At 49.4% G+C, this 21,041-nt stretch overlaps 1 protein-coding gene across 2 annotated transcripts; it reads right to left on the bottom strand.

Moving 5' to 3' along the window:
* Positions 1–995: 995 nt before the first annotated feature.
* ATG4B (autophagy related 4B cysteine peptidase) lies at positions 996–20,756 on the bottom strand. 2 transcript variants are annotated; one of them, XM_059855060.1, is made up of 14 exons: positions 20,647–20,756; positions 15,358–15,456; positions 14,869–14,940; positions 12,804–12,902; positions 12,275–12,376; positions 11,813–11,885; positions 11,433–11,512; positions 8,049–8,245; positions 6,986–7,064; positions 6,175–6,320; positions 5,108–5,164; positions 4,558–4,651; positions 2,651–2,756; positions 996–2,394 (listed from the first exon to the last, which is right to left on the bottom strand). In XM_059855060.1, exons 1-13 carry the CDS (start codon positions 20,654–20,656, stop codon positions 2,683–2,685), a joined length of 1,182 nt encoding a protein of 393 aa, XP_059711043.1. In that variant the 5' UTR covers positions 20,657–20,756; the 3' UTR covers positions 996–2,394; positions 2,651–2,682. The 2 variants fall into 2 exon arrangements, with proteins under 2 accessions (XP_059711043.1, XP_059711042.1); XM_059855059.1 differs by having other exon boundaries at positions 996–2,756.
* Between the last annotated feature and the right edge of the window lie 285 nt (positions 20,757–21,041).

Genomic DNA, 21,041 nt, shown 5'->3' with positions numbered 1-21,041 from the left:
AGGTAAGAACCTGAAATCGATGGATGAGCTCATAGCAAGGCCAGTTTGGAGGACAAGTGGCACATAAATTATTTTAGACTGGGCAAGATGAGAGGAACAGTCACTGGTGGCTCCTGCACACACCCCAGTGCAGTTTGAAAGCAGAGCAGCTGTAAATCACCTAAATCACCAGAACAAACTGGAATGTTAATCATTTCCAAGGGACACTGAGAGATGGGCATGGCCAGGGGAGTTCAGGTCTCTGCTGGATGTTTGACTCACCTTCCAGGATGGTGGACTGCTCTGATCTCCACAGAATAAATCCTCTCTAACTCAAATTGAACTGATTCAGGAGCAGGGAGAGGAAGCTAAATATTTAAAACATTGCTAATACAAGTATCAGCTACAATGGCAAAAGCTTCCCTCCAGAGCTGCCCAGCACTTGGCAGCCAGACACTCCTGGTGAGCCCCTGCAATGCTGCATCAGGCCCTGACAGTAACACTGGGACAAGGCAACATACTGAACAGCCAGAAATGCCTGTTAAAGATCTAAGAGGGCTGAGCTTAGCTGTTATTGGGGTTGTGTTAACACTCAGGTAAAATCTTGTCTGGCAGAGCTGTCCTCAAACATACAACCATGAACTTCAAATAAACAGTAGAATCACAGACTGATTTGGGTTGGAAAGGGATCTTAAGGATCATCTTTTTCCATGGTCAGGGACACCTTCCACTGGACCAGGTTGCTTCAAGTTCTGTCCAAGCTGGCCTTGGACACTTCCAGGGATGGGGCAGCCACAGCTGCTCTGGGCAACCTGTGCCAGGCCTCCCCACCCTCCAAGTGAAAACTTTCCTCCCAGTATCCCCTCTAATCCTGCCCTCTGGCAGTGTGCAGCCATTCCCCCTTGTCCAAAGTCCTTCTCCAGCTCCCTTGGAGCCCTGTACACACTGGACTCCCCTGGTGTACTGCATACTACCCACCACTGCCTTCAACATGTGCAAGGACATCAGGACAGGCAAAAGATTTTACATCTGTTTATTCAGATAGAAATTGAAAGCAGATGAATGGAGCACAGCCCCACTTCCTCTGCTGCCTCTTCCCCTGACTACAAGAGAGAAGAGGAGAAGCAGGCAGAAAGCAGCAAATAATAATTTAGTGACAGAAGCATTGTGGTTCCCAGTTCAAACCTCTGCTTTCGGGTATCACAGGGACAGTTAGAGCATCAGTAGGTCAGTCACAGGGGAAACAGGTCATTTCTAGCCTGGTGGCACCACCACTGGGCACACCACCATCATCTGACAGGTTCCAAACCTGAATGCACAAACCAAAGCCTTGTAAACAGGGTTGAAGTGTGCAGCACACACCGAGGAAACCATGGCAGCACTTCCCTAGCAGTGTGCATGGAGACAGCTCTCCTCCATGGTTTACCCTCCTCTCTGTGGAGAAGGGCCCCAGGCAGAGCTACCAACTTAAAGTAGCTAAAATTTCCAGTATATTTGGACCTTCTCAAGGCACTCTGCCCTTCTTGGGATGGTCACCTGACAGGGGTTTCTCCAGGTTAGCTCCTACAGCACCTCTGGGCACAATCCACAGGGAGGGGAGCAGGCAGAGGCAAGGCAGCAACACAGCGCAGAAACCTACTTAAACCTTCAGGAACCTTTTCTGCTTTGGAAAGGGAATGTCTGACAGGAGCAGATGGAGGAAGTGCTGACCAACTCACCCAGGGCACCTCAAGAGGTTTTACAGCTTGGGTTTTTGGCAGGACATCACTCCCTAGTCACCCTGCCAGCAGCACACTGGTGGACAGGCAGAAGCCTGGCACATGCCTGGCAGATCTCTGCTGCCTTGTTTCAGCTCTCTCAGCTCTGAACTCTTTTCCAGGGCTGTGGAATTCAGTTTTCTGTTCAAAGCAGCTTTCCTGAAGGTATTTGCAGTAGAGACTATTCCATTGTAGAAGCACATGGACTGACTCACTGAGCAACACACGCATTTTCTACTCTTCTATTCCTTCTGTTATTTAAACTGGGATTGACATGCTCCCCAACAGCACAGCACTGCTCCAACACTTCACTTAATGAATTCCCAGTCACTTAGAAGTTCCCTCAATTCCCTTTCTATAGGTTGTGGACAGGAGAGGTAGTGCTGAGTGTCCTGCAGAGCATGAACAAGAGTTGTACCGTAGGAACCTGCACTCCGGAGGCTTCACAGCTGTCTGTGGGACGTGGCTGCTGTTCCCTGGCATTGTGAGCTGCAGTCCAGGTTGGCCAGTGAGAAGGGAAGCTGCTAAAGGCATTAACTGGACCTTTCTCCTGCTAAATGACGGGTGAGCTCTACTTAAGCTTCAGAGGGGAGTCTCCATGGAAGGATTCAGCGCTCTAACGATTTCCGTGCCTCCCCCGGAAGGCCCAGCTGACCTGCTGATGTAATAGATAGGCTTTGAACTCCTAAGCACCACTGCATCCACTTCCAGCAGCTGTTTGCTGCTGAGCAATTCCAACTGCAGCCAGTAAGGCTGGAACACCCTCTGGGTTCTTCATCCCACTGCAGACACCGCTCCGAGGCTGCACGGAATGCCAGGATGGACGGGAGGCAGGGATGGCAGCAAGCGCCTATGAAAACCGGTAGCCCCAGGCTCTCGAAGGAGCTTCCCTCCCCCCTTCTCCCCACACATACACAAATTTGCAGAGTCAGTTTCCTATTTGTTTTCAAAGGGACAGGATTTCAAAGTCTTCATCTTCCGAGTCAAAGAACCTTTCCAATCTGTCGGCATCAGAGGAGTCTGGAAGAGAAGAAGAAGTAGAAGAAAGAGCTGCCTCAGTGGGATGCTGTGACTGTCAGACCAGCAGCTGGAGGGAATCACAGTTTGAGTGCCAAGTGCATGTTCTAAAAGTCAGTGACAAACCTAAGTGAGGGCTCTGAGGAGGATAAGAACATGTCAGTGGTATGGAAAGTGCCCTGGAGAGAATTACATGGAGCACAGAAGCACATCATCTTTCACAGACCAAAACACATTTCTGCTGCCACTGTTTTGTACAACCTTCCTGTGCCCCAGCTCTGCATTAGCAGGAGACTGTCCTGCCTCAAGAGGCTCAATACAGAGAACTTGCCAGGTCTGGACAATACCCATGAAGATTTCTGTCCTAGTTAAGAGACACATTTACCCCTGTGTGTTAGAGAATCGTTTCTGCTATAGTTGGTTTTGGTGCAACTGTTACATGCACTCTCCTAAAAGCAATTAGCACAGTTCATTTTGTGAGGAAAAGTAATGTTAGTTGATCCCACCTCTAGCCTTCCAACTATATGGTGAAGAAGGAGCTCATACTTAAAACAACTTTAGCACAGGGGGAAGGAGAAACCTTTATTAGCTCAGGCTGGACAGTTACAGAATCCCAGAATGGTTTGGGTTGGAGGGGACCTTAAAGATCATCCAGTCCTGCCCCCCTGCCATGGGCAGGGACACCTTCCAGTAGCCCAGGGTGCTCCAAGCCCTGTCCAACCTGGCCTTGGACACTTCTAGGGATGATGCAGCCACAGCTTCTCTGACCAGCCTGTGCCAGGGTCTCACCTCCCTCACAGGGAGGAATTCCTTCCCAGTATCCCAACCATCCCTGCCCTCTGGCAGGGGTAAGCCCTTCCTCCTTGTCCTGTCACTGTGCCCTCTCCAGCTTTCTTGGAACCCCTCTAGGCACTGAAAGGGGCTCCAAGTTCAATTACTCCTTCTAGTTAGAGACAGGACTAACAGAAATGAATGGCCTTGGCAGGTGGGAGAGGCTCTACAAGCCAGGGAAGAGGGAGAAGGACAAGTAGTCCATTAAAAAACATTTTTAAGAGTAGGAAAGACATTAGGGACAATTTAAGACAGGCAAGAATCAACTGAAATTTAAGGGAATTGAGCATGCTTAACAGCAAAGGACAGTGTGATAATAAAAGCTTTTAAGGAAGGGGGGCAGGGGGAGAGAGAGAGAGCAGAAGTACAGGGTGCAGGTTGCCAGGAGGCCTCCTTATGCCTGGTGACAGGATAGGCTTGCCCACACACACTCACTGCTGCTGGCTTGCAGCCAATGGCTTTATCTCCTGCAATGTTTGCTCATGTCATTAATGTGATAAGCAGAGCCTGACAGGCAAGGTTAGGGCCCAGCACTTGTCCTTTTTCCCACTGGTAATGGCAGATGCCAAGAAGGAGTGCCTTATGCTGGAACTAAGCGTGACCAGCCCTGTCTTGGAGCATTTTCATTACCTACAAACTCGGTTTTTAGCCTTTTCACTGGACACTTGAGATTCCTCCAAGCATCCCCTCAGAAACCACAGAGTCACACTGCCATGACAGCCTGTGAGCTTGTCTGTTCTTCTGCTCAGTCACCATCACCATTCACAGATTACTCTAAAAACCATCCTGAGACACTGTGGGATCTGCAAACCTCTAGCTGAAAGCTGAAGAACGACACCAACTGCCCCAGGAACTCCAGGTTAAATTCCAGGTGGAACAGGAACATACTAGAAGTCATCATGTAATTCCACAAGATTTCCAGAAAGCCAGAGGGACAGGCTCACCCTCAGCTCTCCCATGCTGGTGGCCTCACCTGGTGTGAGATTCAGGACGTCGGGGTTGGAGAAGTGGGAGGGCTGGCGTTCCACCAGCTCGAACATGGGCAGTGCTCCTCTGACCAGGGACAGCTGTGGAGACACAGCAGAGCCATGAGAACCACAGCTCTGCACTGCTGGGGTAATAATCATCTCTTGGGACTTCACTCTAGCTGAGGAAATGTTTGTTAAAGCTTTTGAATCACATCATCAACAGGATTTCAGAGCTGGGCTCCTTTAGGTAGTGTAATAAGCTATTTTAGCATGCTTAAAATGGGGTCATGCTGCAGAGAACATAGTCTCCATGCAGTGGTCTGGAAACAAAATACCTGATATTCCTTTCCCAGGGACAGAGAAAGAGAGAGAGGGAAACTGGACAATAACTCCAAGATCTTTGAGTCCAACCATTCCCCCATCACTGCCAATATCACCACTAAACCATGTCCCCAAGTCACATCCACATGCCTTTTGAACACTCCCTGGGACAGGGACTCCACCACTTCCCTGAGTAGCCCGTTCCAATGCCTGACCAGATCTATTAACACAAACCTTTTTGATTTGCTGGCACCAGTCATTAAAGTCTGCCTCTGTGTTGCAGAAAAAGCCCTGGGAAAAAAAAAAAAAAGATGAAAAAAGACTTTATCTTTCTGTATTTTAGACTGATAATTTCAGACTTAAGGCTCTGTGTCAACACCAACTACCATGATCAGGACTGGGAGCAGTTACTACTCCTGATTGCCTTGCTTTAAAAATGTGCCTCACACTGCCCTGTTAAAGTGAACACTCCACAAAGGCTTGATGTGAGTGGCTATCCATGTGCTGGAATCATCAATATTTTCTTCACTGCAGAAGGAAAACCAGGAGGAATAAAGGAAACAGAGGGCAGGCATCTCAGGTTCAACAGAAAACAAGCCATGGTGCATCATCATATGGATTCAGATATGCCCATCAAAAGGCTGGAATCAAAGCCTAGACTAAACCCCAGAGAATGACACTGCTCCATGAGGAATAGGATTTAAATGCCATGCAAGGGAGAATGTCACTGTCAAATTTTATGAAAAATCCCTTTGCGAGGATTTTTCTCCTGAGAAGCTGAGAAGTCTCAGAAAATAAATGTAAACAATAATTATCTGATTGCTTGGAATGTGGTTTGGAGGGTGCTTACCAACAGCTGCACCTTTGATTGGTTCCATGTGAATTGGTTTAACTTAATGACCAATCCCAGTCCAGCTGTGTCAGACTCTCTGGGTCTGTCATAGGTTTTTATGATCATTCTTGTCTAGCCTTCTGATGTCTCCTTTCTCTTTCTTTAGTATAGTTTTGGTGCATCATTTTATTTTAATATAATATAATATCTTAAATAATAAATCAGCCTTCTGAGAACTTGGAGTCAATTCTCATCTCTCACCTCATCCTGGGGACCCTCACATCATTAACGTGATAAGCAAAGCTTGACACCAACACTGCAACAACTGGTGACCACAGGGGGACTTCCCTGAGACAAGCCACTCTCTGTGAGGAGCTGCTTTACCAGTGTCACCAAAACCCAGAGCCCAGCCCCACAGAGTACCCAGCCCATGCCCTGGGGTGCTGGGGAACAGGGGAGCAGGACACACCACGGCGATGGAGGGGTCGAGCTCGGCGATGCTCATCCTGCACGGGGGGTGCTGGCAGTGGAAGCTCTCGTCGGGGAGGCAGCCGCTGTCACCGGGCTCCACCGCCGGCTGTGTGGTGTGGGGGTCCAGGTAAATGAGCTCCTCACCTGGCCACAAGGCAAGGACACATCAACAGCATGCCACAAATTGAGGAGTGCTGAGATAGAAAGATGAAGAAGAGCAACGGCAGAGCCAGCTCTCATAACCACACAGAGGAATCCACATTCCAGGGACACCTCGCTTTCAGCCACTTCCCCAAATGCTTCTCAGCCAGGCAAGCTGCCAGCACAATCACAGTGGCCACTCCACTCAGACACTGGCACTATTTGGGGTATTGTTCCTGCTCATCCCTTTCTGGGTGAGCTCATACAGACCCCAGACATCTAAAGCACAAATAACCTGATGTCTCTGGCAGACAGGAAACCAGAGGGAAGGAGGAGAGTAATAGGAGTTTTTAGGGTTTGAGGAACACCTAAAGAACAGTTAAATCCAGCCAAGCTGCAGAGGGAGGTCAGCTCTGAATGCAGGAAGCAGGCTCTATGCACTCCACAGACCAGATTTCATGTCATGCAGCAGAAGTTCATGGCCACTGTACAAATCTACATCACTCAGGTGAGAGGTTCAGCCCACAGGAGCCCTCCACGCTTCCAGCAGGAAAGGAGAACCCTGCAGCATGCACCACAGGCTAAGCAGGAGTGTGTGCCACCCCACAAGCATGTTTTAGCCAGGGGGAGATTCTCTGGACAGTCTCTGCAGTCCTCTGGGCACTCACCTACATAGCCAATGAAGTAGTGAGCACTGTTTGGCTTCCCTCCGATCACTCCCAGGGACTGGGGCATCATGAAGCAGTGCTGGAAAAGCAACACAGAAAACACACAGCTGACAGACAGTGAAACAGCAGGTGGCAACAAAGGCAAACATCCAAAAATGCAGCGGGAAAGATGGACAGGGACAAGGAAAATCAGCAACTCTAGCAGCAAAACCAGCCATTTCTGGAGAAAATCTCCATCAGGCTGAAACACAGGGCTTTCTAGGAACATGGAAGCAGCCCAAAACCACTTTTAACTGCTGACAGGAGTAGACAGGTGGACCAAATGAAAGAAGCTGCACTACTCCAGGACTTGGTATGGGCAAGTCCTGGCTCTGCTGCAATCAGTGGCAAGATCCCTGGAGCTGTCATCAGGTTGCAACAGTGCTCTCAGGAGGGAACATTCATTCGGGAAACAGTTTAAGTTCTTTATCCACCTGGAGCAGCCAAGCATGATCTACTGAGTTAAGGGAAGTAACCTCCCACAAATCTGAATCTGGAGTTCTCTTACCCACAAATCTGAATCTGGAGTTCTCTTACCCAAGTTCAGAGTTTGCTAGCATTGTGCTCCCTGTCTGGTGTACACCCTAAATTCTGCAGCTTCCAACCTGCAACCACCTGACAGCTCTTAGCCTCAGTCTGCAGCACAAACTTCAGCACCTGAGCCAAGGAGAGTGTGCAACACTTTATTAATTAACACTCGGGCTACCACCAAGCAGGGTATAGCTGTGCTGAACAAAGGCTTCAGCAGCTTGATACCATCTGCACACAATGAGAGGCTGACATCTAAGCTGTGAAGTAAGATCCTCAAAAGAAAAAAAACCCAACCCAATGAGAAAAGGCCCAACCCCTCAAGCCCCCCCCCCCCATTTTCCTGACTACAGCTTGCAAGAACCTTTATCCTGACCTCTGACAAGGACTGTCTCTGAAAACATTCTTCTTTTACAATGACTTCTGAGCAATTACTTAATTCACAACAGGATCCTTAAGCACCACCCCAGCAGGAATTCAGCTCCAGATTCCCTACCTTTAGTGTTTCAATGTAGGCTTCATTGATCTCTGTGAGCCCGAGGCGGAGGGGTATCAGCAGCACCAGTGGTTTCCACAGGGGGAGCCTCCCTCTGAGCCCCACATCCTCTGGGCACCCATTGTAGAGCACATCTGACTCCAGGGCAGGGCATGCTGCAGCTCCAGCACATGGCACATTGGACTGGCACAGCCTCCCTATGGAAAAGGAACAGCAGCACAAAGCATCAGGACTCTGTTCCCACACCTTCAGCCATTCCTCTGGTCAATAACTGCTCTTTACCAGAAGCCTACAGCACTTAAACCCAAGAGGAGCTTGAAGAGGTTGAGTGCTGGGGCTGTGTGATGTGTGTGCTGAGCTCACACCAAGCCACAGCAGCTTGTATTCACAGCTACCAACTGCTGGGCAGTGAAAATGCAAATTCTTCCAGAATGCAAATTCTTCCAAGCAACCACCTGTGCCAACAAAGCTGGAGGGGTTGATAAGCAGGTCAGACAACTGTCCTGAATTCACAAAGCTTATAGGCAGAAAGAGGAAAGTTCTGGAGTGTTCAACTCCAGAGGAGCTCATGAATGAAGTGAGTGAGAACAGCATGATGAGTTAACCCAGGAAATATTCACCTGTAACTAAGTGCTGCAGCAAGATACAAACTGCAGGTATCTGTCTAGAGTAGTTATAACTTTCCTAAAAGGTCACAAAAAACTTCCTAAGTTTCCTTGGAGATCATTCACAAGCTACTTTACAGACCTAAAGCAGTATGGTCATTAAACTCTGCATTTTCAGCATGAGCTCTGCCTCTAAGATATAGGGCAGCAGAACTCCTCAGGGCATACACATGACATAAGCACTCTGCATCCTCATCCTAAAGGCTTGACTAACACACAGCCAGGCTGTGATGCACCCAGGTTATGTAAATTCTGGTCCAGAAACAACTCCAAGCCTACTTGTCTCACTGGCCAATTTAATTACTTGCTGGGTGTGTGAAAAATAAAACAACCCAAACCCCAAAGAAACCCACAGCATGATTAAAGAATCATGAAGCCAAGGCAGTTGGACAGAATGCCAGAGGCTCATTTAATTTATTCCCAGCTTAAACTGAATGCCAGGACACTCTAGCAGGTAGGATGTGATGTAAACAAACACCTTAATCACCAGCCACTTGCCACATCAGCTGGGTATTTGTTCCCTACTGACAGCTTCAAACCCAGCTGAATGAGGACAATATTACACCCAAATTCAGAAGAAATAGGACTTTGATCAAAAGCCTCAGGAGGAGAGGCTACCTGCACAGATGTTTGCAGTTCCTCCCTGTACTGTTCCTCAAGAAGGGAGAAGGTGTATGTGTGCATCTGATGCACAGACATGGTTACCAGAGGTTCTGAAGAAACTCAAAGCCATTATTTGTAGCCATTTCTCCTGTTAAAGCAGGTTTTTTTGTTGCAGTAGCCTGCCTGCCCAGATGATCTGAAATCAGCTGCCAAGCTAGGGCTGTTGCTGAATGGGGTGTCACTGCAGGTTTCCTCATCAGGCAAAGCACATGGCACTCCTGCACTGTAGATGAACATATTTACCTGCAGTTTAAGCAGCAGAGAGCTTGGCACAGGCTAAATTCACCTTGCTATCTGGCAGGCTTTGCAGTTCTGTGGTGCCACAGCAGAGCAGAACCTACCTAAAGCTTCCCAGCTGGATCCAAATCATTTACTGCAAACATATTCCAACAGATCTGACACGACAGCTCTCCTGCTGGCAGGTACTGGCTTCAACTGCCTTGGATTTTCACCACCTTTGTGATTCTCCTCCAGCTCAGGTCTAGCTGACATGCCCTTTCTCATGGAACACTGACACAGAAGGGATAAAGATTTATGTTTCTTCACTGCTGTAACAAAAGGCCATTCCTGTGAACCTCTGGCTGAATCCTATCAGCGACAGAATTAACAGATGTGTGAAACAACATTACTTTTATCCACAATGTTTGGGGCACAGGGTATCAAACACAAACATGTGTTACAGACATGTAACACATCAGACCCACTCACACAGTGACTTTCAGGCCCTGACCAGGTACATTATCATCCACATTTGAGGGAAACAAGCACACACACCCCTGCCCATGACAAGTTGTATGGACATGTCACTTGAAGCAGCAACAGTGCTGAACAGCCAGTGCCACACAGACAGAGCCTGCAGCACACCCCAGCCTCGTAGCCAGCATGCTTCAGCTCTAGAAGTGATACCTGTAGGCTGATGATGAAAGATAATCCACTTTCTGTTTTAAAACTGGCCTTTGTTTAAGCCAAGAGCATCAGCACATGCCTTCAGCTAAGGTTAGGCACACACTTCTCTGTCAGGCCCAACTGAGCCGACCTGACAAGAGATGTGACTTTACAAAGTGACTGTCCTGCTCTCCAGGCAAAAATTGCCTGGCTATTGATTCTGGCCTGTGGCAGCCAAGCCAGCCTAAATGGTGCCTTCCACCACCTCACCTGTGACCCTACCCCAGCTGTTTGAGAGCACTGCCCTGGCAGAAACACTGCAAGGTTTGTGCTGGGTGGGCTCACTGCATCAGGAATTAGCCTGAAGCAAGCCATGGGAAGGCTGCTGAGGCCAGGACCATGCAGGACTGCAGCAATCAGCAGTGCAGGTGCTCAGCTTTGTAGCTTTGGTTACTGCAGTGCTGCAGCCAGAGCAGGCAGGCTCAGGATGGGCAAGAAGAGCTGCTCAGCCTCCAGAGCCAGCCTGGGGGCAGGATGCCCCAAAAAACAAACAAAGAAGAAAAAAAAGAAGAAACCACCAGTGAATATTCCTTAAAATGATGAGAGTGGTAGATTCCCTTCTTATCATCTCCCCCTGCCAATTTTGGCCCTTTTCCTCTTCAGATCTGTTCTGGCTTTCTTACTCTGTCCAACAGCAAAACCCTTCCTACCAATTATGTGACAGCCACTTACTGCTTGCTCCTTGTGGCCATAAACAAGTCCTATGTCAGTCAAACCTTCTCTCCAGATCCACAGGCATCACCAGATGAAATGAAAATCAAACAAGGCCCTTCCTTGCCCTGGAACAGCAATTCTCACCTTGTTTTAGCACACCTGGACACAGCTTTCACACATCATGAGTGTTGGAAGGGACCTTAAGGCTCATCCAGGCAGGGACACCTTCCACTATCCCAAGTTGCTCCAATACCCATCCAACCTGGCCTTGGACATTTCCAGGGATGAGGCAGCCACAGCTTCTCTGGGTAACTTTACCAGGGCCTCACCACCCTCACAGGGAACTATTTCTCAAAAACAGAACATGTACTTCATGCTTGTTGTGCTCTCCAGCTTTTTTCTGGGCTCTTGCTGCCCAGGATATACCAACCACATTCTAGCTCCATGTGACACTTACGGATTTCTTCCATCACCACTGTGTTGTCCATGGCTATGTGTACTGCCAGGGAACTCCATGTATCAAAAGTTGCAAGTTTTCTAGAGGAAAATTAAAACCAAATAAGTAATGAAGGATTAATACAACTACAAGGCAAAGATGGTGGTGTATCACAGAGGAGAAACTGGATTAGGAGAGACTGGTGTTATCAGTTAGGTGTGAAATGTGCTTTGACCTGGGAAAGCTGCTGTTAGGCAATTCCAGCCTATTCCAGGGAGCTGCCTGCTCATCTGCTGATGTGTGGGGAGAATGTGAGAGGAGGGAGGGTGTTATTAAAGGCAGAAGGTGCCACACACCAACAGCCCCTGACTGAACAGAGAAAAGGAAAGGGCAGCACTTACTTGAGCACCTGCGCAACCGTGTTCGGGCCGTACCACTGGCCTATGGATTTTCCCTCCCCGACTCCCATCTGGGCTGCATCACAACAAAAAACCAGAACAACACAGTCAATAACTTCACCCACACTGCATCCCTCCCTAATCAGGTTTGTATTTAATAGGGAAGAGTTCTCACTTGGAAACTTTATTGAATCAGCAGTATTTAGTGTTTTGTGAGGGTGAGAAGGACATCCTGAAAGGATTTGCTCTGCAGTCCTTCTCTAAAGTGCAGCAGCACAGAAGTTCAAAGGGCAGTGTTGCCTCAGAAGAAGCTTTGATCACTAGACCACCCCTATGACCTGAGTTCTGTCCACCCCACAGGAAACACTGGAACAGGCTGCTTCTCTGACTTTTCAGGGGAGTTTGTATCAGGGTGAGAGCCTTCCTTAGCCCATTTGCTACATCTGAGCATGTATTTCTTCTTACCTATCTGGTGAATGGAGTAGTAGCTGTCTTTTTTGTCAATGAAGGCATTAAGAACGTTGAAGTAATTATCCATCTGCCTCTTCCCTTTTATCCACCTCCAGTCTAGGACAGACAAGGGATATATGAAATAAACATGGTACTTATTAACAACCAGAGGCTGCAAGCTGCAATTCTCTTCCTGTCTACTGACCAACTCAATTTTCACGTTGTCATATTATTACTAAGCATCTGAGGCATTCCCAAAAGTAAAGGGCTAATTTTAAAATAACAGAAAACCTTCTTACAGCTGGGGTAAGATACCATCACCCACAGAAAAGCAAATAAACATAAAATCAGAAAATACAAATAACCCTGGAGAGTTCTAAGTAGACTGTTCTCTCAACAGCCCTGAACTTGAGAAGAGTGAAGAAAAAAGTTACAGAACCCTCAGCAATTCCCAGCTGTGTCCTTGTTATCTCTGTTCTTCCAAGTGCTGCACTCCTGAGAGCACATGGCCCTGGAAGTCAGTGTGGGCTGTGCACTGGTTTACCTCTTCCCAAATGCCTGCAGACCAAGGCCTGAGCAAAGATCATCTGGCCACAGCGCAGCATGCAGCCCCAGCCCGTGTCAGAGGTGGGACCAGTTCCTCCTGGAAACAAGGAGAGAAAATAAACAGGGGGTGAATGCTGAGACAGGGCCAAGAGGGAGGGGAATGAATGGGCAGCAGGCTCACCAAGAAATGAGGCAGGGAATGAGGACTAGCTTAGCTCACACACCCAAGGCTGAGAACCAAAAATGTGGTTATCGGCGAGTAACTTAGTGGCATCACTTAAAAACAAATAAATAAACTCCTCTAACACTAACTGAAAGGGGAAAAAATTCCAAGGGAAATCCAAACAGCCCAAGAGAGAGCTGAATTTCTCAGGAGAACAACAGCTCTTGAGCCTGGCTGCAGACTCTCAGCCCAATTCTGACACAGTCCTAGATGACTGTTAAAGATGACTCTTGTAATCCTCATCTTGAGAAGGCAACTCACCATGCAGAACAAACCAGTCCCAGGGAATTATCACATCAGAAGTGGCTACAAATTACATTTTGAAGTGAACAATGTAGTCAGGCCAAAAAAACAAAAGCACCAGCCAAAAAAAAACCTACCCAAGCAGTGAAAAAAGACATGTCCTACACATTGTTGGAGAAAGCTGGATATCAGCTCATGCTGGAAGGTATAAGACAAAGGACACAAGGCTGAAAGCATTTCCCTGACAGACCTTCCAAAAGAAACTGCTGCTCCTCCTCTACAGCTCTGGCTGTTACTACATATAACAGAGATCAAATGCTCAGTGTGATCACAGTAGGTAATCTGTGCCTGGGCACAGCTTCTGCAAGTCCTTGTAATGCTGCTTTCTTCTTTTGGTCCTTAACAGGGAAAAAAATCACCTGGAGGACTATTTAATCAGCTTCTCAATGGTCACCATTTGTCTTCTATAATTTCACCAGTAATTCATAACATGTACAAATTCCAAAAGTGATACTGCTTTATAAAATTAGCATTAGACTAATTAGTTCCCTAAGCCTTACACTAATTAAGTGGGCTTGCACAGAGGGAAGGGATGAACACTAACAGGGGTGACTGGGAAAAAAAATACTGGAAAAGGTTTACTGTGTGACATGCAGATCATATCTATGGTGCAAATGGGAAATGACTCAGAAAATGGGGTCTGTCTTCACCCCACAGCCTCTAATGACTCACAAGGAAACCAAAATTGTGTCTATGAGCCAGTTAAACATGTGCTAACCCTTTGTTCTTAAACATATGTTTAACTATGGTGCACAAACATGAATTTAAAAGGATTAAACTGCATCAAAGATGTCTCAGAGCTTGTGAGGCAGAGAGCTTCCCAGCAGGGAAAGAACAGCACAAGCCAGAAGGACCAGTTAGGAAGAAGTCTCTTTTCCAGTGATGAGCCATGTTCCTTTCCCACTGGGCATGACAGTGACAGAAGGGGGACATGGAGTCCCATTTACTTGCTCTTAGATCTCCTCTGATACACCTTGCACCCAGCACACAAACACAAACCCCAGAAGAGGCCATGCAGAGTGTCTTAAGGAACCCAGAGATCCTCCTTCCAGCTCACTGGGAAATACTCCCCTGTCACTACAGCTCCTGTGTGTAACAGACACTTCAGGCACAAAACTCCCCACGACAAACAAAACCCCCACGGAGAGCCTGGAGCAGATGCACAAAGGCAGCAATTTCTGCATCATTCTCTAGGCTTCATCATTTTAATTCACTTCAAGCCCAAGACCATCATTCAGCAATATTTCACACTAGACTGCTGTAGGATGTGATGAAGTACAAAAATCCTCCCATGTTGCCCAAAAAAAAGCAGACTTCCCAAACTCCTCCTCATGTCCCTTTAAAAACCACTTCTATCCCTCCTACCCAAGGGGATGAGGAATTCTCATTATCAGATAAACAAGAAGTCTGTCTAATCAATTGGATGAAGCGCATTTCACACTCTTATGAATGGAAATGATGCCATGTTTGTGGGGACTGCTGTATTAGGGATATCCAGATTATAATCATTTCCTTTAGACTCCTCCAGAGTACATACCAATGGCAGGGAAGTTCTTTCTGTAGGTGAACCAAAGGCGAGAGGTCACATCCAACAGGATCTCTTCCTTCTCTGCAAAGTGTTCAGCATGGAAAGGCACACACATGAGGGGGGCACCAACACTGCTAAACCCACCTCCCACTCACCCTCCCAAGGAATTCTGCTCCTCACATTCTGCAGGCCCAGAGAGGCAGAGGCTGGCTGAGCAACAGGGCAGTACTGCTGTGCACAAAGTACTTCCTTTTCTCCCCCAAAATAGTTGCCATCAACCCAAAGACACCATGGCCACAGGCAAATTTTGCCCCCTGCCTCCACCATGCTGCCCTCATGACATGTCCCAACAACTCCCATATGGTAACTTCCTGCACAAAAATATTCCAGAATCCATGGAAATGGCCAGACAGACAGAAGCATGGCAGCTAAAACCCAAGTGCAACACTGACAAAGTCCTGTGGAGCCTTAAAACATTGCACTGAGCACAGAAAATACCTGTAAAAACACTGTATTTCCTGCCAAGGATCCAGACAGGTTCTTTGGTCTCAGGGAAGTCTTCATACTCAAACCTGAGGGTGTCGTAGGTAAGCGTAGCTGGAAAGAAAAAGGAGAAATCACAGACCTTTGATAGCTTTTCCTTTTGTTTTTAAAACCAGACAAAGCTGCAGAATCAAGAGCTGCTGTGGCCCAGTGAGTCCCAGCCACCCCCAAAGCCCCTGGGCTGGCAGGAAATGGTCCCAGTGCTCTGCACTCAGCTCTGGGAGGCACAGACCCAGCCCTGGCTTGCTCCTGGCTGCTCCACAGGCAGAAAAGCAGCAAGATTTCCAGGTTAAACCAGCTCCAGGTTCTGCCTGGGGCAGAAAACATCTAAAGCTTCACCTGGCAGCTACACCATTTCCCAGAACAGGCAGCATCATGCACATCATCAGCTACAGCATTGATGTTGAGGGCCTCTTTTCCATCGAGCAAAGTGGTTAAAATCCTCTTGCAGAGAACACAAATTTTGAGGGAAGAGCATGCAAAACGTAGATCACCTTAAGGTGAAAACTAAACCTTGCTCAGTCCCTCCTCAAGAGGCACCAAACCCAGCAGAAGCCTTTACAGGTGTCACCCCACAAAGTGAGGAACACAGCTGAGCAGGTGTGCTCATGCAAAGGTGACAGGCACAACTTTGGTCTCTTTTAGGGGCTCCCTTCACAGCATGGCATCCATCAGTGCCTAAAAATCCATCCCCTTCCAGGACCATGAGAGAACAACCCACCAGCCCAGGCTGCCCTTGGATCAGGACAGCTTCAGCTGCTGTGCACAGGGTACAAACAACAGAGAGGAAAAACCAGAGGAGCTGGATGAGCTGTGCTCCACTAGATCTGTGTTTGGAAACATGGACTTTAAAGTAGCCTGGGAATTCTGGAAAAGACCCACATGATTTTAAAGGTGCCAATTCTGTAACAAACCACCTCTAAAATTTAAAGCAGAGCTAAGGCAGACTGTTCTGTAACTGTAAAAGTAGTGACTGAAAACATCTCCCACAGCAAATGCAATAAAATCTGTGGTAATGTGATGTGAGTTTAAAGCAGGACAAAGGAGTACACAGCCACAAGCTCCTGTCAGCCCAGCTCTCTGCAAAAGCCACCCCTCTCCATGGGGCACACACTTTTGGCTTCTTCAGAGTAACCTGCTGCTACACAAGACACTTTGGCCTCCTGAAGTAGCTCAGCCTTACAATGTGGGCTCCCTGACCTGGAATTCCAATTCCAAATGTCCAAGAAAACACTCAAGCAGATACCATCACTAAGACCAACTACTGTTCAAGGAGGAACCCTGGAAACAGAGATGACAACAGGCTCCTAAATCAAATTTTGCATCAGACTCTGCCTTAATTCCAGCCCACAAGACTTAAAGCACATTATTTGTGTGAATTAGTCTTTAGGACTAACTTTAGGCACCTTTAGGATTGCACAGGCCACACGTTCCCATTGCCACCCCATGATGTGACTCCTCAGGAAGCTAAACAAAACAATTCTGCTTTGAACAGAAATGTGCCAACAAATTACTGCTGCAGTCTTCTCCTCTAACAAACTTTAGCAGGGAAATGAAGGATTTCTTTCCCATTTACTACCCAAACTTGCAAATGTCCAGATTTGAAAAGGTAACTGACATGATCTTAACAAAAAAACTGAAGTTCTCAGGAAGGTTTTAAAGTTCCAAGGAATATTCTGTGGTTTACTTTGTCACGTATCCAACCCTGTCAGGAGGCTCAAACAGCTCAAAGAAAATGAGTGAAACAAGGATGCTACACAGGAACATCAAGCCATCCACAATCCCTCCTTCTCCTTCCCAGCAACATTCCCTGACCTGCTCAAATATCACAACCTCTGCAGCTGCACAGTTTGCAGGGCACCAGGTCTTTAGCAAGGACAGGATTTGCAACTGGACACTTCACAGCAAGGATCAGCAGCTGGAAAAGAGCTGCTGGAGTCTTTGCCCTTCCACCAAAGCTCAGACAGGAAGGGGTCAGCAGATAGAGGGGGATCTCCAGCTGGACCAGCCACGTGCTCAGGGAATGCAGCACATGTGTCATGACACAGCACATTGGGGAGGAGAGTCCCAGGCTTGCAGCCCTTCAGCTGGATGCCCAACATCTGGCTCTGTACAAGGCTCTATGTGTCCAGCTGTGCATCCCAAAGAGGTGTTCAGACATTCATGTTGGGATTTGGGGGAGAAAATAGTTGAAAAGGCACAACTACTAAATGCAGAAGTTCAGGTTTTCCCTTCACAGGGAAGAAAATTCAAAAGGTTGCTCCCAGTTAGTATCAAGGACATTCTAATGGGAGCAGTAAACTCCCCACAAGGCTTGAGGTCACTGAGTGTTTCCTTTACAAGCCTCCACCTTCATATGTTCCAGCACTTTTCCAAAGTCCATCTATTGTGCTATTGCCCAAATGGGCTAAATTCCAGCCAGTGGGACCCAAACAATTCAGGCAGGGCACAAAGAACATCACAGACTGCACAGGAGCCTTTCTCTCCTTCTTACAGCCCGAGATGAAGAAGAGAAATACATCTGGAAATTCACCAAGCAGAAATCCTGTTTGAAGCTGCTCCTCTTAGAGCTGCAGAAGCTGGGTGAGATCAGCACATTTCTCAGGCAGTGCTCCAAAACTTCACCTTCAGAAAGCCCTCAGTCTATTTTAATTACCGACCTCTGAGCATCCAGGACAGTGGAGCAGCAGTTTCTGCAGAGAAGGATGTGCAGTCTCTGCACATCAAACACAACAGCTCAACTTCACAAGGTTTTGTAGTTAAAAAGCAGAGTGTCAGCCCTGCACAGCTCACCCTGAGAAAGGCAGCCTCGCTTTCCAGGAGCCTTGCACACACTGGGAATGAGGGGAGGCTGGCTGGATTGCTGCCCCATGGGATCTGCAGAACACCTCATCCCAGAAAGCCTCAGCAGGAAAGGCAAAGCTTTGTACATGTCACAACAGAATCCCAGAATGGTTTGGCCTGGAAGGAACCTTAAGGCTCATCTCATTCCATCCCCTGCCATGGGCAGGGACACCTTCCAATAGACCAGGGTGCTCCAAGCCCTGTCCAGCCTGGCCTTGGATACTTCCAGAGCAGCCCCAGCTGCTCTGGATACCCTGTGCCAGGGCCTCACCACCCTCCCAGGGAACAACTTCCCAATATCCCATCCATCCCTGCCCTCTGGCAGTGGGAAGCCATTCCCTGTGTCCTGTCACTCCATGCCTTGTCCCCCGTCCCTCTCCAGCTCTCCTGGAGCCCCTTCAGGCACTGGGAGGGGCTCTCCCCACAGCCTTCTCTTCTCCAGGTGACCACCCCCAGCTTTCCCAGCCTTTCCTCACAGGAGATGTGCTCCATCATCTCGACACAAGAACAACTCTCTAAACACACAGAATTAGGGTAGAAAGTGAAATTTTCCCTCCTTTCTCACAGCCTTAATCAGCACAATGAAACACTGGAGATAAAAACATTGTCCCAACTTGTAGCAAACACACCCAGAGGCACAGCTGGGCGCTGGGAGCAGCCCCTGAGCGCAGCTGTCAGTTTGCCAAGGTGCTGGAGGCCAGGCCTGTGACAGCCCCCTGAGGGATGCTAACTTCACCCCCCACACCACAACCAAAGCCATTTGCTTCACCATCAACTCTGGGAAACAAGTAACAACAAGTGAAGGCTTGGGTGACTCAAACAGAAACACAACAGGTGATTTTCACAGCACCAACCACCGTGGTCAGTCTGATGCTGAAGAACTTCTCACACAAAATGCAGAAGCTGAGCTCTGGAGCCTGGCAGTGAAGAAAAGCCAGGCTTTACCATAACTCCCCAAATTGGTCCCGGGGCTTCTCCATTCTCTGAAAAGGCTTTCATGCCTCCCAAATCTTCTGGCCACCACTAAAGGAGCAGAGGTGGATGATCTCTCCTTTAGCTGATACAGGTATCTCACCCAAGGCACAGGAGGAACACAATTGGATGTAGAACACTTCAGAGATAGTCAAGAAGAGAAGGTAAATTTACCATTTTAGTAAAATGCATTGTTGGAAAACACCAAACAGCTCAAACCCTTACTTTGCAGAAGAAAGATTAAATCTTTTCTTTCCCCCAAGCTCCTTCAAACAAGACAAATCCTGATTAACTGAGCACCAGCAAGGAGCTAAGAGACAGACAGCGAGGAAAGTCAGGCTGCTGAAGGGCGCTGGTGCTTTCTTGAAGGCCTGGAGCAAACAGTTCCAAGTTTTGCTGTCAGCTCCCTGACCACCTTGGGAGCAGGGCTGGACACAGAGGGGCTTGAGCCCAGAGATCCCCCTCCTCCTCCTCCTCCTCTCACGGAGGAGACCCAGCCCCACCATCCACCACAGCAAAGTTTTCCTTTGTTCTCACACCAAGGGGAAGCAGACACATCTCCCGGACCGGGGGTGCAGGCTCACTCAGCGCGTCCCAGGTGTGACACTGGAGCCGGGGACGCTCCCAGCCGGACCACGCTGACACCAACAGCGGCACGAAGGCCGAAACAAGTCAGGAGAGCCCTGAGGAGGGACAGGGGACACGGATCCCGGCACACCGTGCTCGGCGGTGCGGAGGAGGAGCCCAGGGAAGCGTTTGTTGTTGTGGAACAACACTTCTCTCTGCGGAGGGGGTGGGAGCCGCTACTACGCTAAGGCTGGAGTGAAGTGGGTCCCAACACAAGAGCAAACACTTCTTTTTACTTTACCCCGCACGAAACCAAAATCTCCACCACGAGCAGCTTTGCTAGAGCCCTCTGTGAGGGTGATGAGCGGCTGAGTCGCCTTCTCACCCCCCGAGGACACCTTCTCACCCCTCCAAAGGCACCCCCTTACCCCCACGCTGCCTTCTCACCCTACGGGCCCACACGGGGAGCGGGACCAGCCCTGTCACGGCTCCCGCTCCGGTTCCCCCCCGGGCAGACCCGACCCGGTTCGGGCAGAGCTCCGAGCTTTCGAGGAACGACGGCAGCAGCGGGGCTGCGGAGGGCAGGGGGGACTCGTCGCCGGGCTCCGGCCTGCGCCGGCCCACCCCGGCGGCCATGCAGCCACCGCCTTCCCCTTCGCCGCACCGGGAGGCGGCCGGTCCCGGAGGCCCGCGGCTCCCAGGGCCATGCCTGCCTAGGGTGGAAAGCGGCGCCTTCCCCGCCGCCCGCCGGGGAGGACGCGCCGGGGAGCCGCGGGTCTCCAGCGGCCGCAGGGCCGGGCCGGGGAGCCCCGAGGGGAAGCGCGGCCGCCGCGCCGCGGGCAGGGCCCGCCCGGGACCCACCTGCGTCCATGGCGGCCCCGCCGAGGCTGCGGCCGCCGCCGACTCTCACGCCCGGCGCGGCCCTGCGCGGCTGCTGGCGCGACGCGCCGCTCCTGGCCAATGAGAGCGTCTCTCGCCGCCGGCCCCCGCGCCGATTGGCTATTGGTGGTTTCGTCACAGCTCGGCGCCACGCGCCGCTGCCTGCGGGCAGGGAGCTGCCATGTTGCCGTACGGAAAGGCAAAGAGGAGCGCGCGGCGGCAGCGGGCCGGCGGTGGGGCCGAGGTTGGGGCTAGAGGGCGGCGCGGAGTGTGAACGCTCCGCTACTTGCGCAGAGCGCCGACGGGCGGGTCCTGTGACACGTATACCTCCGAATGGTGTGATATATGGGCGCCGCCATGGTGTTGTACGGAACCGG

Source organism: Haemorhous mexicanus, chromosome 10 (genome assembly GCF_027477595.1).
Source record: "Haemorhous mexicanus isolate bHaeMex1 chromosome 10, bHaeMex1.pri, whole genome shotgun sequence".
NCBI lineage: Eukaryota > Metazoa > Chordata > Aves > Passeriformes > Fringillidae > Haemorhous > Haemorhous mexicanus.
This window is presented reverse-complemented; position numbering and strand designations above follow the sequence as displayed.